Source organism: Myotis yumanensis, unplaced genomic scaffold, assembly GCF_028538775.1.
Source record: "Myotis yumanensis isolate MYYU_CA2020_CCGP unplaced genomic scaffold, mMyoYum1.0.hap1 SCAF_202, whole genome shotgun sequence".
Classification (NCBI taxonomy): Eukaryota; Metazoa; Chordata; class Mammalia; order Chiroptera; family Vespertilionidae; genus Myotis; species Myotis yumanensis.
Window position 1 is genome coordinate 3,788 of NW_027223953.1, and position 27,584 is coordinate 31,371.

Here is a 27,584-nt window from a genome sequence, read left to right on the forward strand (position 1 = left end):
TCATCGCGTTCAACGGTTTTTATGAGCTGAAAGCCTATACGAGAACAGTAGCCACCACTTACACATAAGCCATTCCTCTGAGAACACACACACTCACACAGCCCGGGATGGAGTTTGCCAGCTTTCGGTGGACATTAGCTGACTGATGTCCAGGCCTTCCACGATGCCCACCTAACTGGCTGCCGGGCAGAAAGGCGAGGTGTATTCCAAGACCAAGTGTCACAGGCTCCAGGGGGACATTACGGGGGAGCAGGCAAGGGGGCGGGGCAGCACAGTGTAGGCACTTGAGGCTCCGAGGGGGACAAGCACCGGCCATGCCACTTGAGCCAAAGCCACCTGGGCAAATAGAGAAACTGCACTGCGCGTGTCACCACAGGCGACCACATGGAGGCGAGGCGCTTTGCCTTGGGAAGCGGCGAGAAGCTGACGACGGCCGGTTCCAGCCGAGGAGGTTTGCAGCATGAACAGGGGAAAGCCGGCTTCGTCAGGTGACCCGGGAGATGGCGCTGCTCCGAGGCTCAGGTCACCAGGCTGGGGCCGGCTGAGGGCGGGGTTCAGGGAGCCCCATAGTAGGGGCCGAGGCCTGGCCAGGAGACACTGCTGAGCTCCCGACCTCAGAGGAGACCTCAGCCAAGCAGATCACCCAGCTGCAAAGGGCTGCCCACGCCCCTGCCCCTCTGGTTTTTACACGGGCGCTGCGGAGCGTGCTGCAGCCCCGGAACGTGCCCATTCTTTTTTGTTGATTTCTCTAGGCCCTGCTAGAGAAGTGGGGAACAAGATCTCCCAGATGCCATGGCAATGAACACACAGCCCATTCCCCGGGTAGCACTGCCCTTCTCTTCCCTTCCCAGGGCTCTCAGGTTGTGGAATGCATTTGGGTCTGGGGGCCACTCGGAGACGGTCCAATATGCTGTGGTGAGAGGCGGCATTTGGGCTCAGCAGTGGCGGGTGCTGGAGTGTCCCACAGGTTCCAGGCAGGGGCACAGGGCGGCCCGTTGCCAGGGGTGTCTCTCTGCACCTTTGGGTGCTGGGCGGGAGAGCCAGGGAGTGCGGAGGTCAGCAACTTGCTTATGCATCAGAGTTGTCCAGCCCTCCAGCCACTGCTGCCGGGGCAGGGTCTGAGGATGCTCCCTGTGAAGGGGGTGGTGCACCCTCAGCCTTGCGGGGTTTCTCGGTTACCCCTTCCAGGTGTCTCATTCCACACTGGGCAGGTGCCAGGCCATCCCGAGCCCCCAGTCGTCGTCCACACTGAGCCGGGACACCAGGATCAGGTTAACTGGGAGGCTGGACAGCTCGGCCCAACCTGGTCGTGTTAGAGGAGGAAAGAAGCCCAGAAAGCAGATGTGACTTGTTCAAGGTCACCCAGGCAATTAGAGCAAGTCCATGGTCACGAAGAGGAAAAGAGCTCAGAGGCTGGGAATGGGGGAAAGTCAGAGTAGGGGGAAGCCCCAGCTCCAGGACACCCAGAGAAGAGGTGCCACTTGCCTGAACTAGTGCCAGGTGTGTGAACCATCCGCCTGACAATCTTCCCATTAACCACTGCCACGCCCCTCCCTCCTTACTCTGGGGCTGGGGCTGCTGCTGCACAGCTGCAGAGTGTTATTTTGGTGGTGCTGGAGGGAGTGGGGGGTGGTGGGAGGGGGGGAGAAGGTGGGGAGGGAGATGACAATGCTGTCCTCACACCTGCTCAAGGCCTTGAGCAAGACAGCCTACAGCCCTTATCCCTCTGGGGGATGCTGACATTGAGCCAACATCCCCTTCTGCCCTCGTGTCCTGCCCGGGGTGGTGGGAGCCACTGGCTTAGTGACTGCCCAGAGGGTGAGAACAGAGCAGGGAGCCAAGCAGCTGGCGGGATTTATATGAAGGAAGTCTCCAGCCCCGTTCCCTCCCCTGGGGATGGATCCAGCTTTATGTGAGGGCCTCGAGGGGCTGGCGCAGAGAGGCGCCTGGGAGAGTTTGCAGCTCAGCAGGAGGTCAGGGAGGGCTCTTCCTGGAGGGGGGGGTGCTGTGTGTGGTGCCACTTCCTGTTGGGGCTGCCTTTCCTCCAGCCTGGTGGGTGTTGGGCTGGACCCCTCGGCTCCCTCAGCTCCTGCTGAAGACGGGGCATTTCTGAGTCTTCCCGAGGCTGAGACTGCGCCAGAGTCCACGTGCCCCACAGGTCTGCGCGGGGCCCTCCGGATCTCCGGAAGCGGGAAGCTTGTGAGCTTGTGCCAGGGCCGTGGGGCCTGACGGGGCCACTCGATGAGGCGAGATTAAGGCCTTGGAGAGGGGTGTGCGCGCAGGGTGTGCGGATTCAGCCCAGGGCCTCAAGCTGGTGGGCTTCCTTGGTGAGGTCCAGACCTGCCTCCAGGGGGGTCTGTGGGGCAGAGATCGCTGGGCAGCAGCCAGATGGGAATCTGAGGCTGCAACACGGATGTCACCACAGGGCACCACCAGGTGGGCCTGAGAGCAAGTCCCCAGGGCCTCTCTGCCTTGAAGCCTCAAGAGTCTTCCATGTCATTGAGTAGATCACGTCTCCTGGCTGGAGCTGCTGCCCCAAATGCACTGCAGCCAAGCACAGCTCCCTGTTGCAAAGAAGGCCCCGTCCCCTACAGTGTGACACGGCTGGATGGCGCCCCCCGTCCCAGAATGCAGCTGACACAGGGTACCTCTCTGCCCCTCAGCCCAAGGGGGTAGAGTCTGCATTACGTCCTTCCCGAAAGTGTGTAAATTACTTAAGCTGCTGTCTGGTCTCTCCACTGACTTCTGTGACTCCATCTATTCTTTTGGGACTGTGTTTGCACGGACAGCCGCTCAATTCTAACACCCCGCTTTGCAGGGTGTCTCCCCCTGTCCTGCTCACCTGCTCTTCTTAGCCAGGAACTCCCACATCCACACTAAATACACGAAGGGCTTCCAGGCCGGAAGAAAAGGCCCCGGTGACCCTTCTACCCAGTGTTGGGGAGGATGGTTGTCTGTGGGTTTGTAAGCGTGACTTAGGGGTCCTGGGCTGTCACCATGGAGACGAGTGCCTAGCCCACCATGTAGTAGGCCGAGGTGGTCTCTCCGGCCTGGCTACAAGCTTGTAAATCTGGTGACTTGCAGTTTTGGGGTTTGCTCGTTCACCCTTTTATTTGAGGGAACACTGACCACGTGCTCCTCCTCTTGGGGGATCCCAGGTTTAAGTTGTGCTCCCTCTCCACCCCCAGTGGCTGTCACCCCCACAGCAGCCCACAGTCCAGGCAGAAAGGAACTTTGACCCTTCTAGATATCTAGTCCAACCTCACCTCACCCACTGATCTTACGGGGGTTGGGGGGGGAGGGGGGAGAAGGGGGGAAACTGAGGCCCAGACAGGGGGCACGGTCTGGCCTTTCGTTGCACAGCTAGGTGGTAGCAAAGTTGGGATGGAATTCAGGCCTCCTGACCGCTAGTCCAGGGCTCTTTCTAGCAACCAATATATTACAGCGTCCAAAGCTCCCCGCCCAGGCCCCAGGTCCCCTCCCGCCTCCCCTGCCCCAACCCCCCTACACATAATTCGGGTTATAGCAGAGCATATTGAACTCCAGGCTCTCGTCCCAGTGCCGCAGGAGCACGAACAGCTGCAGGGCGGCGGCCTTGAGCGTGCCCCGTGTGCGGCCCTCCGGCACCTCCTGCTGCTCCAGCCACGCGCTGGCCTTGGCGGCCACCAGCTCCCACTCAACAAAGTAGGACGCCGAGCTGTGCTCCAGCCACGCCAGGGCCACCACCGTGGCCCACAGCTTCCCTGTGTGTTCTGTCACCGCGCTGAGCTCCCAGCTCGCCTTGTCCCCTGCCAGAGGCTCCTCGGAGGAGGTGTCACAAGAGGGGTGCCGAGACGAGGGGCTGGTCTTAGATGCGGGCTGGCGGGCTGTGAGGGACACTCGGTGGCAGGTGAAGGGCGAGGTCCACTTGAGCTTGTCCATAGGGATGTGGATGGCCTCGCAGAAGGCCTGGTTCATCAGGAAGGCTCCGGAGGCCAGCTGCAGAGACACCTGTGGGTGCGGGAGCCCCTCAGTGGGCCTCCAACTTTGTAGGCGGTGGAGCCCCAGGCCATGCAAAAGTCTGGGTCCACACAGCCCACCATTCATCTTCCTGGGGGGTCTGCAGGGCACCCAGGCCCACTGAGCTCCCTCCTTTATCCCACAGGCACTCCACTGATCACTCTCCAAGCCCAACGCAACGCCTTCACTCCTAACCTGCCTCTTGTTCTGGGCAGGTGGGCCCATCCCCACCGCTGAGACTGTCCTCGGCCGTCAAGCCTGCTCTGGGCAGCTCACCGCCCTCTCCCACCCTCCGAGCCAATCAGTTTCCGAGTGCCAACAGGTCTGCTTTCTAAACATCTCTGGAGTCCACCATCCGCCTCCCCGCATGGTCCCTGCCTCTACTTCCTTCCGTCGCCCCCAACCCCACACCTTCCCAGCACCCCAAGGGGTCTCTGTAAGGCACAGATCATGTCACTCTCTGACGTCAGTTCAGTGGCGTCAGTTTTCTCTTAGAGTAAGTCCCAACCATGATTTCCAAATCGCTGGTTCGTCCTCAACTTTTCCTCCTCAAGCCCCATTCTCCAGCCGCCGCTCTCTCTCTCTCCTCTCTAGGCTGCCAGCTATCACTCGGCTTTCCTGACCTTTATGCTCCTCAGTAAGCCATGCGTCATTCCTTGACCGACCGACCGACCGACCAACCGACCGCAAGCCTGGAGAAGGTGCCCCACCCGCCTAGCTCTGCCCCACCAACCCGAGCTCTCCTATCACAGCGGCCAAGGAGCAGAATTGCCTGGCTCCTTGTCTGTGTCCGCACTACAGCACCATGAGCTCAGGGACTCTGCTCATCTGGTTCAAGGTTGTCTCCCAGGGCCTGGCACTGGGCCTGGCTCAACGGGTCCTTGTTGAGTGAACCCCCTGCACAGCGCTCTGCCGCCCCGATGGCTGGAGAGGCTCCGTGTCGGTGTGCAGGGACTGGAGCTGCACAGTGAAACTCCAACCATGTCCCTCCTGCCGGCACCTCTGCTCCCCACGCCCCCTGGCCCGGAGGTGGCAGGCCACGCCCCCTGGCTCCTCAATTCAGAGATGTCCACGCCATACCTGGGCTTCCCACGCTGCCACAGCGGTGCTGGGGCGTCTGCAGAGCCGCTTCCCAAACAGTGCATGCCCGTGGGGTGTGAATTTTACTCACCTGAGCGTCATTTCAAGGCTTATTGTTATGCATTGAAAATCAGACACATGTAGATGGTGGGGTAGAATGTGAAATTCCCGTGAATTTTTAAAAAGGCAGCCGATTGCCAAGATGCTGCTGCCGCTAGCTTTTAGCAACATTCTTAGACCCTGGGTGGGGGTCTCGTGCAGACCCCTCTGCCCTGCTGACTACGTGGGTGGGAGGCCTAGGTTTTCTTCCCTTGTGGGGGCGGGGCTGGAAGGGGGCTCCTGGGAAGGCCCCCCTGTGGAGCAGCCGGCGTCTGGGGCACTCACCAGTGGGACGTAGTCGAAGCTCTGGCTCCCCGGCGTTGGCTCTGGAGTCTTGGTCAGCGGCTTGCCCAGGAAGCCCCTGGCTGCTTGCGTCAGCAGCCTGGACTTTTTGAGAGTCAGCCTGTGTGGGTGGAGCAGGGAAGAGCGGCCACAGCCACCCCGGTGGTGTCCCTGGTCATCCCACCCCCCGGTGCTCACTCAGCAGCCTCTGAAAGTCAGGCCAGAAGGGATCGGATAGATGACTTCCTCCAATCTCCTCATTTGACAGCTGGGGAAACTGAGGCCTGGGGGTGTGTGCATTTTCCCTGAGGCCCTCAGTGAGTTAGTAGCAACCTGGACGGGGACCAGGCTATTCTTTTTTAGGACGGTCTTTTAGCCCAGCGGTCAGTGTGTCTCAGGCTGGCCCTCCCAGGGGGTCGCATTTGCAAAGAGACCGCACTGTGGGAGATGAACCACCAAGGTGGGATTTCTGCAGTGGGATACCTGGAGGACAGTGATACCTCTGGATGGGGCCTTCTTGGCACGGTTTGGATTGTTCATTTTTGTCTGAATGTCAGGCTGGGCCTGCCTTTGGTCTTCCAAGTCAGGGACAGCCCCTGGGAGACGGGTGGTGGTAGAGTGTCCCCCAAGGGAAAGCCCACGTACCTGGTTCCAAACAGGGTCTCAGAGGTCTTCAAGGAAGAAGGGGTGTTGGTGGCCAGGTCGTGCTGGGGACCTGGAGAGCCACACAGTGACAGTTGTTGCCTGACAGAGGACCCTGTCCAACCGCTCACTGCCCAGCTGTGGAAACGGAGGCCCAGAGAGGGGCAGGGGCTTGCCTGGTCACTAGGGATCTAGGGGAACGTCAGGCTGTTTCTGTTTATGACCCAGTTGGTATGGGGAGGAGTGAAATATATCGGCCCACGTGTAAGAAACAGGCCTCCAAGTGTCCTTGGCTGGTGGCGCCTGGCATCTTCTGGAAGGTTCCCTGATGGGGCAGTGACAGCCTCATATTAAACCCTCTTGTCCCCAGATGGGGACATTGATTTTCCTTCCCTGGCACATTGCCAGAGGAATCTAGGCAGAGTGCGGTGATGGAACGGTCAGCTAGAAACTGGGAGGCCGGATTCCAGGCCTGGCTTCATCACGGACTTGCTGTGTGACCTTGGGCAAGTCACTTTACTTCCCTGAGTCTCAGTTTCCTAGCCTTTAAGTTGGGGATATTCCTATTTATCTCACACAGGGTTGCTTTGAGGAATAAATGAGCCACTGAGGACTATGTTGGGCCAAGACACTCTCTTGGCCGGAGGATCAACCACTATCACTATCTTCATTAAGGGGAGAGCCGGGTGATGGTCCACATACCCTCAGAAGCAGCGTACTTCTCCCCGCCCGGGGATATGGCATTGCCGGAGGGCACAGCGGGGTTTTCCTCCACATCTGCAACAGAGGGAAGCCAGTGAGGCCTGAGCCCCCTGGCTCTCCCTTTCTCCTCTCCCACCCCTGCCAGGAGAGTGATGGCTGAATTCACAGAACCTGGGGCTGGGCTGGAGAGCAAGGTAAGTGTTCCATCCCTAGTTGGATGGGCCTTTGTCTTCAAGGTACCACCATTGCTCTGCCATAAGAGTCAGAATGCCTGGGTTCCAATCCCAACTCCCCCGTGGACTAACTGTGTGACCCTGGCAAAGGGACTTCCTGCATAAGTTTTGATTGCAAATTAGGGACAACAGTATCGGTCTCACAGTATTAAAAGGATTCAGTGAGATACTTGGCTCATAGTAAGTGCTCAATGAAATCCTGAGCTACAGACCCATCAGGGAAGCAGGAGCAGGTCAGGGGCTGAGGGTAGAAGTTGGGGGTTGCGGAGAAGTGGGCATGAAGCACCAGGTATGTCTCATGGAGGAGGGTTTCATGCCAGCACTCTAGGAGGCACCAGAACATGGCTCTGGGCCTCAATTTCCTCATCTGTAAAATGGGGGTGATAATTACACAGAGTTTGTTCAAAATGTGTAATCAGGGTAGTTATTCTTAGGATCATTATTTCAAGAGATGGAGAGTGATGGGCAATCTATACTAATAAGAGGGTAATATACTAATTAGACCGGATAGACCGGACGTCTTCTGGATGTCCTTCCGGACAAAGCCGCGGCGGCTGCGAGGGCCGAGAGCAGGCGGCTGGCAGAGGCAGCAGCAGCGGGGTGGTGGGGGCAGCGCCTTCCCCTGATCGACCCGGTTGCTTCCTGCAGAGGTAGGACATCCCCTGAGGGCTCCCGGACTGTGAGAGGGGGCAGGCCGGGCTGAGGGACCCCCCCACCCCAGTGCATGAATTTTCGTGCACCAGGCCTCTAGTATACTATAAAAGAATAAACCAAATCATGGAAAAAGCTTCATGCACAAATATGTTCATCAGAGCCTCTGGTCCCCTATGAGATTGTCAGGAGCTCCATGAGGGCCAAGGATCTCTGGTTATCACTAGGTGCTCGGGTACAGTGGGGCAGCGTGGGAGTGAACTAGTGACTGAGACAACCAGGAGGCAAATTAACCTGGTGGTTAAACCCCTGGGTTCTGGGGCCAGACAATGCCTGAGTTTAAGTCTTGGCTCTACCTTATATCAGCTGTGTGATCTTGAGTAAGTCACTTAACCTCTCTGAGCCTCAGTTTTCTCATCTCTTAATGGGGACAATAAAATAAACCAACTCAGATGATTATGAGGAGCCATGGATAATTGGGACAGTGCCCAGCACACAGGAAACTCTCAGTATGTGTTAGCGATGATCACCCTTGGGGAGGGCAAGTGCTTGGGATAGAGGAACAGCTTAGATATAATAGACACTTGGGTCTGAATCAGAGGACAATTGAAGAGAAGAGATTTTCGCCCAGCCAGCATGGCCCAGTGGTTGAACATTGACCTATGTACCAGGAGGTCACACTTTGATTCCAGGTCAGGGCACATGCCTGGGTTGTGGGCTCGATCCCCAGTGCGGGGTGTGCAGGAGGCAGCCGATTGATGATTCTCTCATTGATGTTTCTCTCTCTCTCTGCCTCTCCCTTCCTCTCTGAAATCAATAAAAAAAAAAGTTAAAAAACAGAAGGGATTTGTGATTTTGATGGAAGTCATGGGCCACCGCTATGGAGAAAGGAAGACATTTCCTCTAGACTGGAGGCTCAGCATGGCTCAGGGGAAGAGCAGGTTCCCAATTTTGGAGGCTCTGATGGAACCAAAGAGTTGGCAGAACTCTTTAATTCTAAAGAGCTCCTCCACCCGCTTACCCACTGTTCCCTTTTTAACCCATCAATGTCTGTGAGAACTTTCTAACCCTCAGGTTAAATTAAATTATGATCTGGGCGTCCTGGCTTGTGGCCAGGTGGGCCCTCCACTGTCCTCCCTGTGCACAGAGCAGAGCTTCACTGCACACCCGGGGGCGTGAAGAAAGGGGTTAGGACTGGTGCAGCTGTTAGGATGTCTTTAGAGCAGCGGTTCTCAACCTGTGGGTCGCGACCCCTTTGGCGGTCGAACGACCCTTTCACAGGGGTCGCCTAAGACCATCCTGCATATCAGATATTTACATTATGATTCACAACAGTAGCAACATTACAGTTATGAAGTAGCAACGAAAATAATTTTATGGTTGGGTCACAACATGAGGAACGGTATTTAAAGGGCCAGAAGGTTGAGAACCACTGGTTTAGAGGGACAGGAAGACATGCAGACATTCAGGACACAGAGAGTTGAAGCCTCCTGTGAATAGTGTAAAGTCACAAAAAGGCCAAACCACGGATCTTCAAGGACCAAGCTGCAGGCACAACGCAATCAGGTGAAGGCAGGAAGGAACGAGGCAGATGGTAGGACCCAAACGATGGACCTGCCTCGTTGCTCTCCACTTTCCCCTATTTATCAGGTTTTCTGGCATTGGACGCCTGGGAGGACTCAGAGATTGGAGGCAGGGAATAGCCACCGGGGTTGGTGGACCTTCAGAGGGGAGAGGTGAAGGGATGGTGTGGGCACGCGGGCAGGGAGGCCAGGGTGCCCCTGGCTCCGAGAGGCTCTCTCAGCAACGCTGTGTTAAGGCAGCATGCTTGGGCCATGCTGCACCCCGCTGCCCATCTCAGGCCTCAGAGAGCCCGGGAGGCCTGGCCTCACCCTGGTCCTGCAAGAGCCCAAAGTGCAGACTCAGAGTGAGGCCTCCAGGGTCTTGGGCATGAGGATGCCATAATTCAGGAGCTCAGGATCCAGAACCCGCCCCAGGTGGTTCTTACTTAGGTTCTGAAATCTGCCAGGTCCTGCTGCCGAGTCTTCTGTGAACACGGACTGGGACCGACTGAAGCCAGCAGAGCTGCCCCTCCACTGTTGGTTCAGGGCCCGAGAGCTGGCCATCCGCAGTGCAGCACCTTCGTGAGGACAGGAGAAGGGGTCAGGTGGGTGCAATTGTGCCAGTCCTTTGCCTCCTTCCCAAGCTGGCAGGAAGGATTCTGGCTTCAGCCTGTCAATTATCCAAAGACAGGGAGGCACTGTACAAGGTGAGACCATGAGCTTTGGAGCCAGAATGACCTGGGTTTGAACCCCAGCCCATCTTTTAGTAGCTGGATGGGGTGCTAACCACTCTCAACCTCAATGTCCAGACCTGGAAAATGGGGATAATACTGACTTTGCCAGGTAAATACTGCTGCCGAGAGAGAATGTTCAGGAAGCAGCAGTGTTTTCTAGTTAGTCTAAAGGCTGGTTTTCTCACGAACACCCCATTTCCTCTCATTCCCAGTTGGCTGTCTCAAAGGCCCAGGTCCCATGCCCCCTGCCACAGGCAGATCCCTGTAGTCCCAGGGCATCACCAATGGGGGATGGACGGAAGAGAGAGGAAGCTACAGCACCCAAGTGTTGTTGCGGCCAAAGGTAAACTGAGTGGCGGGGGGGGGCGGGGGGGGGGGGGCGGGGGCGGGCGTGAAAGGATTAAGGAAAAGACAGACAAGAGAATAATAGCTGGGTCTCGGTGGGACGCTGCCTCCCTGATGAGGAGACAACGACAGCACCCACAAGCCGTGTCTTATTTTATAGCAGATGTCACGAGGCAAAGCAGGGGCGTGATCACGTTGTTTACAGCATTCTCGTGAGTTCCAACCCTACTCAACTACATGCACCTAAACTCTAGCACAAGGCACGTGGGGCTACGTGTTTGACCATAGGTTCAAGCTTACAACCACAGCCATTGGCTATAATTGTCCCTGCCCTCCAGCTGGGACTTGCACGTGGCAATGAGAGGACCCTGTCCTTTCATTAGTCCGAGGTTTGAACCTGGCCAAAACACCGTACCCGCGCCCCACAAAGTGTGTTTTGGGGAACCCACTCTACGAGAACACTAGTTTGTAAGTTATTCTTTAAAAAAAAAAGAAGAGTTCTATTGGGCAATAAATTTTGAAGAAGCTGCATTCTCTGAGCCTCCTGATGTATATTAACATCCCAAAGGTTCCAAAGGCTCTGCTGTGAAGAAAGCTTTTGAGCTTTATTTAGTTCAGTGTTTCCTAAACTGGCATTTAGTTCAGTTTCTTCCTGATCTGATATTTCCTGTTAAAAAAAATTTTTTTTAAATTGATTTATAGAGAGAGAGAGGAAGGCCGAGGGAGAAAGAGAGTGAAACATCAATGTGAGAGCAAAACCCTACTGGGGATGGAGCCCACAACCTGGGCATGTGTCCTGATTGGGACTCAAACTGGCAACCTTTTGGTGCATGGGATAATGTCCAACCAACTGAGCCACACTGGCCAGGACTGGGATTTCCTATTTTTGTGCTGAATGGCCATTGATGGGATGGAGAACTAGGCTTCTAGTTTCCTGGATCACACTTTGGGAAGTGCTGAGCAGACCTTTGGGGATGGTGGGATGGTCTCCATACCTCCCAGACTGTGGCTACGGAGGCCAGGAGGATGGTCAGAGACGGGTGGGAGGGACAGACATCCTGAATAAGCATGACATTCAGGATGACAAGGCCCAGTGAATAAGCATGGCCAGTGGAGCAACAGCCTGGCTGCTGGCCAGAGCCTGAACTGAGAACAGTGATGACTATAAACAAAAGGGGTGCAGGGCACAGGAGGAAGGAGGAAAGGCACATTCCGTTTCCAAACACAATTCTTTGAGGAGGTCTGCTAAAAAAAAGACACTACAAAGAACAGGAAAAAGTAATTCAGAAACAGGTGAACAGCATCTCACCCAAAAACTAAAAACTAAAGAAATTCCCCAGAGAGAGTCTTTCCTCCCTATCAGACTGGCAGGGTTTAGAGAAAGATGAACAACAGTTAGTGTTGGCGAGGGTGGGCATCCGAATAACTCTTGGGCCCGGGCCACTTTGGTAACATCCAGCACAGTTTTAAACGGGCAATCTTGATATGCAATCTGACTTCTGAGAGTTCATTAACCCTGAGCAGATAACCAGACAGGTGCACAAAGGTGTTCTTTGCAGCATCATTTACAATAGTCGAAAAGGGAATAAACTGAAGGTCTAATAATGAGGGGCTGATTCAGTAGGTTCTGAGAAACCTTAAGAGGCAGTTGGAGAGGAGCGGGGTGAGCAGAGACTCTGGAGCCAGATCCCTGGGGTTCAAAGCCTGTCTCTGCCTCTTCCTGCTGTGTGACCCTTAACCCCCTCTGCCTCTGTTTTCCCATCTTTAAAATGGGGGTAATAGTATCTGCCTTGCAGAGTTGTTCTGAGGACTAAATGATTTTATATATATATCTCCATCCATCTCATATCCATATATCTATTCCATCCCTGTCAAATTGACTATTACGATTAGTATTTTTCCGCATCAGGAAACACCGCAGCTGTTAAAATGATGGTAGAGATTCACCTTCCCACCCATATTTCGTAAGGAACAGCACACATTGATATGGTCCAATTCATGCAAAATTATATTTTTTGATTTCTCTGTGGAGATATCCATAGAGAGAAGTCCGGAAGGGTGGTCACCAAGGAGGTAATCAGTACTCATCTCTGGATGACTGTCACTTCTAGTCACTTCTATTTATTTTCTGTCTTTCTACATTTTGGAATTTTCTACAGTGAGCACATATCATTGCCCTCGTTGGAAAACTTCAGTGAAGTCATGCTTATTTGGTGGAAATAAGGGAGTGGCATGGTTTCACAGGTTTCTGTACCTCGTGGTGCCTACACCATCTGCTTTTGGGGTCTTTATGCTTCTAGACCAGTGATGGCGAACCTTTTGAGCTCGGCGTGTCAGCATTTTGAAAAACCCTAACTTAACTCTGGTGCCATGTCACATATAGAAATTTTTTGATATTTGCAACCATAGTAAAACAGAGATTTATATTTTTGATATTTATTTTATATATTTAGATGCCATTTAACAACAAAAATCAACCAAAAAAATGAGTTTGCATGTCACCTCTGACACGCGTGTCATAGGTTCGCCATCACTGTTCTAGACCCTTCTGTGCACCCCACCCTGCAAGCTCTGCCCCTTAAGGTCCCAGCCACCTCCTCCAGCCCCCGGGGGCTGCCTGGCCACCCCCTGCCTTACCGGAGCTGGGGTAGGCCACCACGGTGGGCAGGTACAGCCTCTGGCTCACGTCCACAGGCACGTAGGCGGTGTACTTGCTGATGATGTTGCAGGCCTTGCTGGTGTGCACGGCGTTCACCTGGTAGCGGCGGCTGGATCCTGCAGAGGAAGAAGCTGGGGTCACTGTGTGGACTCAGAACGTTCTCTCCCACACAGAAGCTCCGGAAGCCAGAGGGAAGGCTAGACCAGTGGTCCCATCTTTAGGATGAAATAAGGCCTTCAAATCAAGGGGTTTCCAACTTGCCGATTAAGAACATAACCCCCCTGCCGCCCAAGATTGTTATCTTCCACTATCACTTCATACAATAAGGATGTTTTAATGTAAAAGAGGTAAGACATCAAAGACTAAAAAAGACAGTTACTGCCCTTAAATAACTAGTGTTATTAAAGACAATCAAAGCCGTCTGTGTTGTCTGCATTTCCTATTTTCAGTTCGTAGCTGCCTGATGAGACTCTTGCTGCAGGACTTCATAGGATCCTGGCTGAGTGGGGGCCACTGGTCTGGCCCATGGGACAATTTTGCAGGGAAGGTTGGAAACCAGAGAGGGAAGGCGGCAGGCACAGGGTCACACAGCGAGGTAGTTGTGGATTGAGATCGGGACTTAGTGGTGGTCTGTTCCCAAAGCCCCAGCTCTTTCCAAGCAGTAAGTTAGCAGTCTCTGCGGCTTGCCACCTCCAAAAGGCTGTGTGAGGAGCCGAGGACATGCAGAGGGGACACGTTTTGTAAACTGTAAGGTGAAGTGCTCATGGGGAAAAAAGAACATATTATGTAATGTTAAAATAAAAACCAAACAGAGATCAGCCTTGAAAATTCCCTGAGCAGGCAAAACCAGTTTCATTAAACAAACAAAGTTTAATTTAGCTCATTTTGCAAGACGAACGTGACCGGGTCATTTCTTGCTTCTGCCTCTGAGACTTGAACTGTTTCCCAAGGTTACTGTAAGGTAACTGCTGAAAATTCCCACTTTATAACCAATCGCCATGAAGCATTAACTGTCACTGCTTCCTCACTCTGAAGCTGCTTTATGATACTACCCCCCTGAGCTTCATTCCATGTGTTGGTCTGGGTGCTCTGGATTTGCGAACTGTCTTTTTGGTGTGTGTGCAATAAGTTTTTCCTAATGACTTCAGTGAGTCATTGGTTGTATGCCTATTATTTCTGAAGTATTCACAACAATACAAATAATACAAAATATAAATCCTATTATGTAAATGAAGCATAAACTATAACAAATAATAGAAATATTTTCTATTTCGATCTCTGTCTAGTCTTCAAGTGGACTCCATCAGGATCCCAGGACTCACTTTTTAAGAAAACTTTGTCCCAATTCCTGAGCTTCCCCACCACCCTTGTTAAACAATCTCTTGTATCCCTATATTTCTTTTTAATAGCACTTAGGACAAATGCGGGCAATTAATAGTGTCTATACTTATTTGATTAATGCTGGCTCTCCTGCTAGTCTGTGTCAAGCACTGGTAAGGGCAGGGATGCCCTGGTCACTGTGCTCAGCCCCGAGGCTGGCCCCCCGAGGATCTGCGTTCAGTAAGTGGCCTTGAAGAGTGAGTGAGTGGGCCGAGCAGGTCTAGGGCAGTGGTTCTCAATGTGGGGCACCTCCCCCACAGGGGGGCAATTTGTCTTGTAAGGGGGGCAATTCGAGAATGAGTGATTAACAGTGAATTTTTTGCATTTCTTATGGTTCTAGGGGCCTCATATACAGTATATAAGTATATATTGTGACATGTTTATGCATTTCAGTTCTCTATTATATGTTTTGAAACTTTATTTGCTATTTTTCATAGAACTTCATATTATTATTATTATTACTAGAGGCCCAGTGCACAAAAATTTGTGCACTTGGGCGGGGGGAGGGGGGGTCCCCCAGCCCGGCCTGTGCCCTCTCGCAGTCTGGGACCCATCGGGAGATAACGACCTGCTGGCTTAGGCCTGCTCCTGGGTGGCAGAGGGCAGGCCCAATCCCTAAGTGCAGCCCCTGGTCAGGCTCAGAGCAGGGCCAATTGGGGAGTTGGGGCGCCACCCTCTGTCATGCACAGAGCAGGGCGGATTGGGAGGTTGTGATGCCACCCTCAGTCACGCTCAGGGTATGGCTGATTGGGGGGTTGGGACACCGCCCCCTATCACACTCAAGGCAGGGTCGATGGGGAGGTTGCAGAGCCACCCCCTGTCATGCACAGAGCAGGGCCAATCAGGGGGTTGGGCGCTGCCCCCTGTCATGCACAGAGCAGGGCCCATCAGGGGGTTGGGGAGCTCCCCCCTGTCATGCACAGAGCAGGGCCGATCAGGGGGATGAGGAGCTCCCCCCTGTCACGCACAGAGTAGGGCCGATAGGGAAGTTAGGGCACCGCCCTCTATCACCCACAGAGCAGGGCCGATCAGGGGGTTGGGGCACAGCCACTGTCACACTCAGGGCAGGGCCGATGGGGAGGTTATGGCTCTACCCTGTCACACACAGAGCAGGGCCTATTGGGGGGGGGGGGGGGGTTGGGCTGCCGCACCCTGTCACACACAGAGCCACAGGGCGATCAGGGGGTTTGGGCGCTGCCCCCGTCACGCTGATCCGGTGCCAGGAGGCCTCGCGGCTCCGCTGATCCCGGTGCTGGGAGGCATATTACCCTTTTACTATATAGGATAGAGGCCTGGGGGCCGGCTGGTTTGCCCTGAAGGGTGTCCTGGATCAGGGTGGGGGTCCCCCCTGGAGTGCCTGGCCAGTCTGGGTGAGGGGCTGAGGGCTGCTTTCAGGCTGGCGGTTGTTGATTGAAGCTCCCAACCGCTCCTTTTTTTAAATTTTATTCTGGGCCAGCTTTAGCTCTGGCTCTAGCTCTGAGAGCAGGTATCTGGTTTGTTTCGGTTCTATAATCGAAACAATGTATAACTCCAGCTCTGAGATCCCTGCCTATATTTGTTAGAATGTTTCAAACTGCCAGCTCAGAGGCTGGCAAGTCAGGCGGGGAACGTTGGAGTCTGCAGTCCCTGCAGCAAGCAAGCCTCATGTTCGCTTCCAGCTGCCTGGCTGCCGGCCGCCATCTTGGCTGACAGTTAATTTGCATAAGGATATGCTGATTAGCCAATGGGAAGGGTAGCGGTCGTATGCTAATTACCATGTTTCTCTTTTATTAGTGTAGATTATTTTTTAAACAATTTCTTAGTGATTTCTTCCTCAGTACTTCGACTGTCCTTTCACATTCTTTTATTTTTCTCTTTCACGGATGCCATATTCTTTGGAAGCTTGTTTAGACCAAGTTAATGGCCTTTTAGGCTTCCTCCAGGCGAACAGGAGTTCACTTTTTGAATAGTAAGAATTGTATGTCATGGGGTGGGGGCATCAGGATTTTAGAGACGCTTATGTGGGGTGTGGCCAGAAGAAGGTTGGGAACCGCTGTCTAGTGGGGTCTGTGGGAAGGTAGGTGCAGTCCCAGCGGAGCAGAGTGGGTGGAATGGGGCTGTCCCCATTGTTCTGTCTGAGAGGGCGCTGTGGGGAGAAGGTTGGGAAGTGAGGAGGGTGGAGGACCAGAAGCTGAGGGCACGGAGGAGGAAGAGGAGAGGACAGATCACCGGGTGAGGGTGGGAGGGCTGGAGGAGCCCAGGGCTGGTGGGAGGAGGCAAGGGGATCAGGGCAGATACCGGAGGGGATGGAGCCCTGGGCTGCGTGTGTGTGTGTGTGTGTGTGTGTGTGTGAGTCTGTGTGTGAGTGTGTGTCTGTGTGTGTGTGTGTGAGTGTGTGTGTGAGTCTGTGTGTGTGTGTGTGTGAGTCTGTGTGTGTGTGTGAGTGTGTGTGTGAGTGTGTGTGTGTGTGTGTGAGTGTGTGTGTGAGTCTGTGTGTGTGTGTGTGTGAGTGTGTGTGTGTGTGTGTGAGTGTGTGTGTGAGTGTGTGTGTGTGTGTGTGTGTGTATGTGTGTGTGTGTGTAGGCACCTGGAAGCAGCGATGCTTTGGGGAGTTGAGCACTGGGTGGTTGGGCGGTGGCAGGTCTGTGGGGAGAAGGGACACGCTGGAGCCGGGGAGGTGGGCGGGGCACTGGGCGGGGCTTGCGGAGGGGGCAGGGCTCGGAGGCTAGAATGCGGGGCGCAGGCCCCCCGGCGCTCACCTTGCTCTATCTCTCCCTCGCGCTCTGCCAGCTGCTCGAAGTCGCGGATGATGGCGCGGGCCGCCAGGTGGTGGAAGGTCTCCTTCCAAAGGTCAGCGTCGTGCGCTCTGCTCCGCTCGTGGCCCAGGGGCTCCAGCTCGAAGCTCACCTCCCATTGTAAACACTGGCTGTCGCGCAGGCCCTTGACCACGGCCTTGCCCAGCACGGGGTCTGGGGTGGCTTGCCTGTCGGTGCTGGCCTGCGGCTCCCAGGCCGGGGAGGTCTGGGTCTCCAAGGAGGAGGGTTGATGGACCGGCTCTGTGGGCGGAGGGACGAGAGGACAGTGCTCTGAACTGGGGGACAGCGGGCCAGCCCCGCAGGGGACAGCATCCGTTCCCAGGGCCCAAACACCTCTAAGCAAACACAGTACAGCACCCCAGCTGCACGCCCAGGGATCTCGAAACTCCTTTCTTAGTCAGCGGAGCCACCCCAGCCAGGGCGAAACTCCTTTCTTAGAACAGGTGGGGTGGCATGGGCTGGTCCCACCTCCCAGGAAGCCAGGACCTGAGGGGTCCAGTAAGATGGGGTGGGGCACTCCTCGGGGAGAATGTGCCGCAGGGAGGACGCAGGGAGGACGCGCGGTAGGGGACAGGCAGCCCAAGGGCCAGGTTGATTGGGAAAAGAGGGGTTGGTGAGGTCCTCAGGGAGAGAAGGGGCCACAGCAGACTCCCCCCACCCCCCAAAGGGCACGGCATCTGTCCTCTGGGCCTGTCATCTGAAGTCAGGCCATCGCCAAGGAGTCCTCCCTGTTCCCAGTCAGGCCCCGGGCCCTGAGGACACTCACCCTGGTCCCCAGGGCTGAGGCTGTCTGAGGCCGGCTGCAGGCTGTACCCAAGGTCCAGCTCCCTCATGGGGCTCCAGGCCTGGGGCTCCTGGTCAGAGGGCACGAAGGGCTGGCAGCCTTGGGGCAGCAGAGAGGGCCTGCGGGCCCCTGGGCCCCGGAGTTTGGGGCCCTGGCACAGGTCCCAGCCACTGTTCAGGAAGGGCTAGGAAGGCAAGAGGAAGGTGAGGAGGCTGGGCCGCTCCCCTCCACCCCAGCTCCACCTGTAGCACCCAAGGACAAACCACTTACTCTCCACTACCCATGAGAAATGTCAACATGAATAATCCCAAACCATGGATGAAGTCCAAACCCCGGAAGACCATGGAAAATCACATACCGTAGATAATCTACACTCACTTATTTTTGCCACAAAGTTTAAAACGTTTGTGTGTGTTTAAAATTAACCCTTTCCTTAGGCCTTCTCATAGGTCATGCTTAAAAGGTCTTTCCTACTCAAAAAAAAAAAAAAAATTCCTGTAGAATTTTTGTGATATTTGTTTGTTTGCTTAAATCTTTGATTCACATGAAATTTATTTTCACAGGAAATAGGAACCAGCCTTTTCGCGGCTTTTTGGAATCCTAACGCTGTTTATTGAATACGGTTTATCAGTTCCCCACCTCTATGCCGACAAAGCTCTCATGCACATTTGGTGTTATTTCTGGGCTTTCTGTTCTGTTTTGTGGACTTAATCTGTCTAAAAGAAAACATCAAAAGGCCAGGGGTAAACTGGGAAATATATTTGCAACATGCATGACAAAGCTCATTTTCAAGAAAATGCTCTTAGAAATCACTGGTGGGGGTGGAGACACACTCAATAAAATAATGGATTAAGGGCCTTTACAGCCAGTTTACAGAAAAAGTATCCAATAAACCCATGAAAACATGCTCAGCTCTTGAGTGTTGCTTTAAATTAAAATGAATTACATTCCTGGCCAGGTGGCTCCATTGGTTGGAGCATCATTCAAGGGTTCGCTTCCCAGTCAGGGCACATACCTAAGTTGTGGGTTCGATCTCCAGTTGGGGTGCATATGGGGGGTAATGGATCAATGTTTCTCTCTCACATTGATGTTTCTCTCCCTTCCTTTCTTAAATCAATAATAATATATCCTCGGGCAAGGATAAAAAAATAAAATGAGATGAATTATGATTTTTCCCATTTTCCAGACTAGAAAATATGCAAATGTCTGATGACACGCAATGTGGTCATGGGGAGACGGGGGTCCCCCATGGACTGTTGGTGGGAGTGCACAGTGACATGTACTTGTGGAGAGCGATGCAGCCCCGTGCTAGCTGTCAACATTAATAAGGCCCACGCTCCCTGGACCCAGCGATTCCACCTTTAGGAATTGAATCCTGTGGAAATACACAAGGTTGCAAATATCTATGTACATGTACTGTATCTTTGTTGCAGTATTATTTGTTAAAAAAAAGATTTTGCGAATATCTGGAAACTATCTGGATGTACTTCATTAAGATTGGCGAATACTGGTAAGTTATGGTACGTCCATGTGTTGGAACACCACACAGCACTGCAATAAAACAGGCAGTTTCTTAAAAACTAATTTGGGAAGATGTCTAAGAGAAAACATTAAAACATTTGCAGCTCTTCTGTATTCTGATCGTGGAAATGGTTACATGACTATTCATTTGTCAGAACTCATAGAGCTATTCACCAAAGAGAGTAATTTTACTGTATATAAAAAAGTGAATTAAGAAGATATTAGAAAAGCAATTTAGAAGGAAGTTTGTATATGTGATTATTTAAAACACGAACGTGTGTTGTGTATGTGTGTGTTTGTGTGTGTGTGTAGTATTTCTGGAAGGAAACACTCAAAACCAAGTAGGTCCGGGTACTTTTCTTTTTACTTTATACTCAACCGAACTGTTTGAGGGTATGATTTTCACTCTGGGTATGTTTGTAATTAAAGAATATTAAATTAATTAAAAATGAATTTGTGTCTCTGGCAACATTTGCATTGCCTGATAGGAGACAGGGCGCAAGGGCACTTAGTGGGTGTAACAGAGAGAAAAGGTGTTTCTCAGTCTTTTAGGCCAACAGCTAACTGGGTGGTCTTTCTCATCGCTACCAAGTATTTATTGGGAAGGGACTGTACTCCCCATTAGATGGGGGCTCCTGCTCCTTGGGGCAGGGGCTGAGGTGTTCCTTCCCATCTCCTCTGGACCTGAGGTCCTGGGATGGTACAAGGGTGTGGGAGAAGACTGGGACTGGATGGCCTCAGTGGGAGCTGGTACCCAGCCAGGGTTGCTGCGTCCCAGGGCATCCCTAACCTCACCTCCCTCATCGGAGACTAGGATTCCTCTCACCTTTGCCCCACCATCACCAACCCATTGAGAAACAAGCTGCTACAGTTTCCATGGCAATAGACTAGTCTCAGGTTCAGCCCTTCACCCAGCCAGAGGCTATAGGGCGTGTATACATGTGTGCACATGTTGTGTTGGGGAGAATCAGATTGGGGAAGAAGCCAAGCAGGGGATGGGGCAGAGATGAGCAAAGATGGCCAGAAGCAAGTAGGAGAGAAGAGAAGCCACACTGCTCAGAGCGCTCACTAACCAGACCTGCATTTAAAGGACACCTACTGTGTGCCAGGCACTGCATCAGGCACTTGATCTCTTATCACCTCCACTTGTAGTTGGCTCTCAGTACATATCTGTGGATGGCTGTTAGCTCAACCACCGGCGCAAGCTATTCTCCCCACTTCACAGGCGAAGCAATTGGGGCTCAGAGAGGTTGAGTAACATGTTTGAGGAGCAGCGTCTGCCTGACTCCAAGGTCAGTGTCTTCAACTGCATCCCTGGCTAAGGACAGAGAAGGACCTCAGGGACGAGGTGGCAGTGTCTCTGCCCCTGGGGAGCGTGGGGGCTGATGCGTCTGTGGAGGCGGGGATGGATGGAGGTTGTGGGTAGGCGTGGGGAACGAAAGGCGGCTTCTGTGGAACCACAGACTCACCCTGACGAAGCTTCATCAAGCCCATTGGCTTAGGACAGTGTTTCTCAAACTGGTGATTTTGCCACCCTCCCTCAGGGACATTTGGCATTGTCTACAGACACCTTTAGTTGTCACTGGGGGTGGTGGTTTAACTGGCATTCATTTGATAGAGGCCAGGGATGCTGTAAAATTTCTACAATTTTTACACAAGAGCGCCCCACAATAAAGAATGATCATGTCCAAGGTGCTGAGGCCAGAAACTGGTCTAGCTGGACAGGGGATAACTGGCCCTGCTGTGGCTGTAGTGCTGAGAGCATCCCTGCCCTGGTTGGATGTACCATCGTTGGTATCTGCAGGAGGTGCAGTATGCGATGGAGAGGGAAGCAAGAGCTTTGCAGGAAGTGGGTCCCGGGTCTTAATCTCCAGACAAGCTGTGTGACCTTTACCCTTCATTTCCACAGCCCCTCCTTTCCCAGGGCTGCTATAAAATCAAATGGGAGAGCAGATGGGGAGGCTCCTTGACAACTGGGAAGTGTTGTGTGCAGAGAACTGGTGCTGTCATTGGCCAATGGGTATCATTGTAAGGAAGGGGTCACTGAGGGTCAGGCAGATGAAGGAAGAGGTGACTCGCTTCTCAGTCAGTTGTGGACAGGCTCCACCCTTCCGGCTGACGCAGGAGACACAGCTCACCCCTACCCATGGCCTCCCCCAACTCCACCCTGCCCCGCCCGGGTACCTGCAAATCAATCTGTCTCGGCTGGGCATCTGGGCTGGGCTGGTTGATGAGGTCCTGCAGCTTGGCTTTCCGCAGTGGGTATCTCCTGGCAGCCATCGTGGGGTCGCTGACGGTGGTGGCCCGCGGGGAGGGCTTGTGGTCGATGATCTGGTTGGTGCTATATGCCCGTCGTCGCTGGGAGAGGCCCACACCTGGACAGGGGCGGTGACAGGGGAGCCACCAGAGTGCAAGAAGAGGACAGCGGGCAAAGAGGGAGGGGCTTGCATACCCTTTCATGCTTGAAAACTTCTTGATCTTTCCTCTGCTCACCTACTGACGTATGTTTGGGTGCCTCACCTCACCTGGCATTCAAAGCCTGGCCTAACCGGGCCCTAATCTATCACCCAGCGACTCTCCTTTCTGTTCCCTTTTCAAGATTCCATGTGTCCAAGTATAGTAGCTGAGTAACCAACTGTGGATGTATTTTCTAGGTGTTACACCTCCACACCTTTGCTCAGGCAGTGTCCGCTGCCCAGAACCTCCTGTGGCCCATGTCACTCTGCTTCCTCTCAGAACTAAGTCCAATTGTATCCCTCTCACCAGATGGAGAGCTTCTGAGGATAGGTGCCACGTTCGAGTCATCTTTGCTGCTCACACTGTGCTCAGTACTTAGCCTGGGTAGGTGATCAGGAAATACCTTCTGAGTGGAAACTAAAACCACGAAGTGGCTCTGGAGGCAGACAGGTCTAGACTCTCTGTACACGAGCTCAGCCAAGTGACTGAAGTTCCCTGTCTCAGTCTCCTCATCTGTAGAATAGGCGGTAGCCCCCTCTGCAGCTGCTAACTACTCAATGCGACTGTTTGTATAGAGTGCTTAGCACATAGTAAGTGCTCAGTAAAATGGAGCGATCATAGCTTCCGGAGAAGTGAGTGAAGCACAAAGGGCGGCAGATTTACCAGGACTGGTGGCGGGGTCGCCACTGGACGGCCGGGCATCTGTGGCCTGCCGCAGGTCGAGGGGTTCCCCCAAGCTATTGGGACAATTTGCATTGTCTGAGCCGGGCCCCTCATCCTGTGACTGGTAGAAGACAGAGCTGCTGGACTCCTGAGAGTGCAGCATGCTGTATCGTCTCCTCTTGTCCTGGAGGAAGGGAGAGAAAGAAGGTTGGGAATTAGGCAGGAAGGACATCCACAGAGCAGCTAGCAGTGTGAGGCCAGGTGGTGGAGAGTCCATGTTAGAAGTGGAATAATAAAAAAAAGTGTTTTGCTAGCTTGGAGAATTTAGGCAGACTTCTGTTTATGAGATGGTGAATGAAAATTACTTCATATCACTTACATTGTTTATATTTTAAATTATGTTCTTTATTTAAAAAAATTTAAAAGGTAATTCTAAATGCCACTGCTGTCTCCAAATAGGTAAACAAAATGAACAGAATGAACCATCTATTCCTCCCATTCCATTCTCCTTAGTATATACATACATATAAAACATAAAGGCTTTTGGAGATCATTTTTGTTTTACAAAAACTGGACCATATTACTTTCTATTTAGCAGTATCTTGAACACTGCACTTTAAACATTTTGGAAATCCTGCACGTCAACTATTCTTTTAAACATTTGATGATTGTGCAATATTCTACCACCCCTATGGTTAAGCATTCACTTGGTGGCTGTATTTATATTTACATTTAATGTTTCATCAGTCAAAAAGTCAACATGTCATCCATTGATAAATACAAGGTGATGACAGAGAATACAAAAATCACAAAGAGAAAATGCTATTAACCTTCATTCCTTCAACAGTAAGTCAAACCTGATCAGACAGCCAAAGTATAAGTCACCTGGTGTAGGAAAGAGGACAAAGTAGAAAAGGAAAAAAGGAGTAGAAAATCACCTTAAAAAATCAGTTCAATTAAAATAAGTATGTGAGACCACAGTGTCTTATGGTACCTATTATTGTTGATCTACTAAACAATAGTTTGGGAGCTCTGGGGAGGCTAGGAGTACCTTTGGACTAGAAAAAGAAGTTTACGAAGTCCTGGAATTTACAAGAGAAAATTAGAAACCGAATTGACCAGTTCAGTTGTACAAATTGTTGTCCTCTCTCAATGATTAAGTTTATTTGATGAGAAATTCATATTCTGGCTACCAAATCATTTGCAATAATGTCTTTCACAATATTCTCCTGCTGCGTGTAACATCAAACGACATTTTGAGGGGAGCAGCATTAATATGTGGCCATAGTTTTTGCCATCACAAAAAATGCTACAATAAATCCTTGGACATAACTCCATTATATCACTTTATTTCTGTTAGATCCGTTAGAAGGGATTTCTGGGTTGAAAAGTTACGTCTTTCTAATTTCATTAGTTATTTGTAGATTGCGTTCCATGGCCTGGCAACTATACCTCACAACTATAAGCCCAGATCCAGTTCGTTCCTTCCTGCCAGGAACAGTCTTTCCAGTGAGAATGGCTGCAAGGGCATGTTCCTGGACCCCCACTGACCCCGGGCATTTCTAAGATACTTACAGATCTGGAGTTGGAGATGTATAAGGAGGCATCACACACAATGCCGTATCCCACCAGCCGTTCCCCAGGGAAGAGGGTGCTGGTGCTCAAGGGGGAGACCAGCACTTCGGTGGTCTCCGGGAAGACCCACTCCACAGTCACATCACTCAGGATCGGGGCCATGGCCTTCTTCAGGGATTTGACCATCTGTTGGGCAGAATCAGAACGCTGGTTGGGGAGATGTGTGAGCTGGGGTATGTCCAGATGCACGAAGCCCAGGTGGGTATGACCATGCGGGGATGTGAGCAGGAAAGAAGTGACAAGAGGCCTTGGGATGGCTTGCCCACCAGTGAACATGCCACTTCTTAGGCTCCTACAATGCCAGAGTTGGAGCAAATGTTTGCTGGCGTCTTCCCTAAGCTTAGCATCTTATAAATGAGAAAATCCCAGGACTCAAAGGAGGGTTGTGACTAGTCCGGGGCACCCAGAAAGTTTGTGTCAAAAACATGAACCAGATAGTGATCTTGAGCAAGTCGATTTGCTTTCCTGGGCCTTCTTTTCCCCACGTGTTAGAGTGAGGGTCCAGCAGCAGAGGGACTGGGGCCCTTCCACCTACCTTGGGTTGCAGCCGCTCCCCCTCCATCAGGAACTCAGCACTGCCCTTGGACACGGTTGCCAGCCCCTTCACCAGCCTGTGGCAAACGTTGGGTCCAATTCCAAAGCTATAGCACCTGGGCAGGGGAGGAGAGAGGCTGCCACTCCCCATCCTCTCTGCCACCTTTGTCTGCTGATCCAGGCGGACTCTCTCACAGCTGGCCCAGCTTCAGGCAGAGGGCCGGGGAAGAGGGCCATCCATGGGCATTTCCATTCACACGTGAAGCCCGTGACTTCCGCCCCAGCGCAGAGTCTAAGCAGCAGGAAGGGCTTCCTTTGCCCAGGCTGCTGGTTGGGAGCTGGATACAGAGGTGTGGGCATCACATCCCTCCTGAGCTTTGAGGGGGAGAGGCAAACTTTGAGGTCAGCCATACCACTTTGGAAGCAAAGCTCTAAAATAGCGGTTCTCAACCTGTGGGTTGCCACCCCTTTGGGGGTCGAATGACCCTTTCACAGGGGTCGCCTAAGACCATCGGAAAACACATATATAATTACATATTGTTTACAGTAGCAAAATTACAGTTATGAAGTAGCAACAAAAATAATGTTATGGTTGGGGGTCACCACAACATGAGGAACTGTATTAAAGGGTCGAGGCATTAGGAAGGTTGAGAAGCACTGCTCTAAAAGGCTCTTTCCTTGTCTTCTGGCATTTTTTCCCATGTGGCCCAGGTTCTGGAAACCCCGGTCCAGGGCAGCCCGGGATAACCACGTCCCACCTAGACCTTCAACTTGTGCCCACCTAGTGGAGAAGGCGTGGTTTCGCACCAGCTCCAGCACCTTCCCGGTGTTGTTGACCGCCCCGTCTGTGACCACGAAGAGGAGTCGCGGGTGGCCTCGGTGCACTGGCTGCCGGATGACCCACCTGAGTGGGGAGAGGATGTTGGTGCCGCCCATGTCAGCCCGCATTCTCTGAATGTTTTCACAGGCTATGGCCAAGGTCTCCTGCAGGAAAGGCACAGGCAGGGAGAGAATTCCCAGGGTCGCCGTATGGTGCGGAGACTCTGAGCCCCTTGGGGGAGGAGTCCTTTTGTTTCCCTAGATCAGCAATTTTCAACTTTTTTTTTTTTAACATAAACTAATTACTAAAATTCTGAGGCACGTCAAAAAATATATTTGTTGCTGATCTAACAAAAATAAAGGTATATTTTTGATTCATTCACACCAGATGGCTAATGCTTTGGCTGCTGTCATTTGTGTGTGTGACAATCTAGGGGAAAAGAGGTCTGTGCCCCTGACTAAATAGATAGGTGTTGCATGTCTTAGAAATCCTTGCAGCACCCCCGTTGAAAATCGCTGCCCTAGATAATACTTCAACCTCGCCAGAGTAGAGTCCTGTTCCCAATCTCACCTCTGCCCCACATGCAGGAAGAATAAAAGGTGGACACTTATTTGACATGGTTCTGCCCAATGACACCCCCACCAGTGCCTGCCCTGCTACCATTCGCGGTGTTATATTAACTTATCATTGTCCTTTCTGGCCCAGGATTACTGGCCTCGGATGAATGTCACTACAGCAAGGACAGATTCTCGCTGGACATCAGATGTCCTTCTGCTCCTGACTCAGGAAGATGCTCTTCCAACATCCATGCTCAAAAGTCTTAAAATGTATATTGTGCCTCTGAGCCAGAAAGACTAGAAACTTATCCCAAGGGAATCATGAAGGAGGGATGTGAAGCCTTTGATACAAAGGTGATAAGCAAAAAAAAAAAAAAAAAGAAGCAACTTCAGTGCCCAACTGCAGGGGTTAGTTAAATAAGTCACGCCTCTCTGCAGTGAAACACTAGGCAGCCATTAGAATTATGCTGCAGATTTATACTTAATGTCATAAAAATGTGCTCATGATAGCTGTTGTGTTAGAAAAGTAGTTTCTGGAAGGCCTAATCCTATCTTTCCTGAAACTGTGGGTAATGCATAGAACAAGGTCTGGAGGAATTTACTCTAAGCTCTTAATATGGTTTTTCCTTTTGTTTTTCTGACATGATCATGTGAGATTTACATATTTTTCTTTTTGATTATCTAGTTTCAAAGGCTGTGGGATAATCAATATATTATTATTGCATTTTAAACACCCATAAACTACTTTTAATTGAAAAGTGGCTCTGAAGACCTCCTTCCCTTCCTTCCTCCTTCCTTCCTTCCTTCCTTCCTTCCTTCCTTCCTTCCTTCCTTCCTTCCTTCCTTCCTTCCTTCCTTCCCTCCAATTCCTAGGCCTGCAATTCTGAACGTGCTGCTGGGGCCACAGTCTTGTTATTTAAAATTGCAGCTTGAGTCTCGTGAGTCCCATTCTCAGCCCACTTACCCACCTATTCACTCGGCCATCCTTCCTGTTCACTTCTTTGGCTCAACCTTGCACGGATCTATTGTCCTCATGAGACAGAGGCTTCAGTGAGTGGCAGGCCTAGGCTATGCATCCTCTTTCTACCCCTCCCTGGACCCCTGTCTGCGCACACCCGCACTTTGTCCAACATGTTCTTTATTCTAAAGAGGAGGGTGTCAGAAGGCTGAGGTGTCAGAGAACTGCCTCAGCAGAGTTAGCCTCTCTTTCCTTCTTGGCTCCTGGGTACCATCCTGGTCCTATACGTGTGGACAGCCTGTGAGCAGGCCTCCTCTCTCCTTTTCTGTCTGTTGCTCCTCACCACCCGCCCCTCCTGGTCCCAGCCTGGTCCTTCCTTACCTCGTTGTAGGTCTGACTGGAAGGGAAGAGGCTCTTAAACGTGGATCCGAACCCAATGACGTTGAAGAGGCAAGCTGGCATGAGGCTCTTAAGAGCCACCAGCATGGCATC

General features: G+C 52.3%; 1 protein-coding gene across 1 annotated transcript; it reads right to left on the bottom strand.

The window, feature by feature from the left end:
* LOC139001232 (von Willebrand factor A domain-containing protein 5B1-like) lies at nucleotides 1-27,584 on the bottom strand (the record flags this gene model as incomplete). Its single annotated transcript, XM_070402953.1, has 14 exons — nucleotides 1-3,990; nucleotides 5,464-5,581; nucleotides 6,106-6,175; nucleotides 6,805-6,879; nucleotides 9,697-9,828; nucleotides 12,967-13,104; nucleotides 17,107-17,403; nucleotides 17,930-18,131; nucleotides 21,653-21,843; nucleotides 22,589-22,772; nucleotides 24,164-24,349; nucleotides 24,759-24,873; nucleotides 25,539-25,741; nucleotides 27,474-27,584. Coding segments are annotated over 14 exons (2,508 nt in total), but the record flags the coding sequence as incomplete, so codon positions are not given.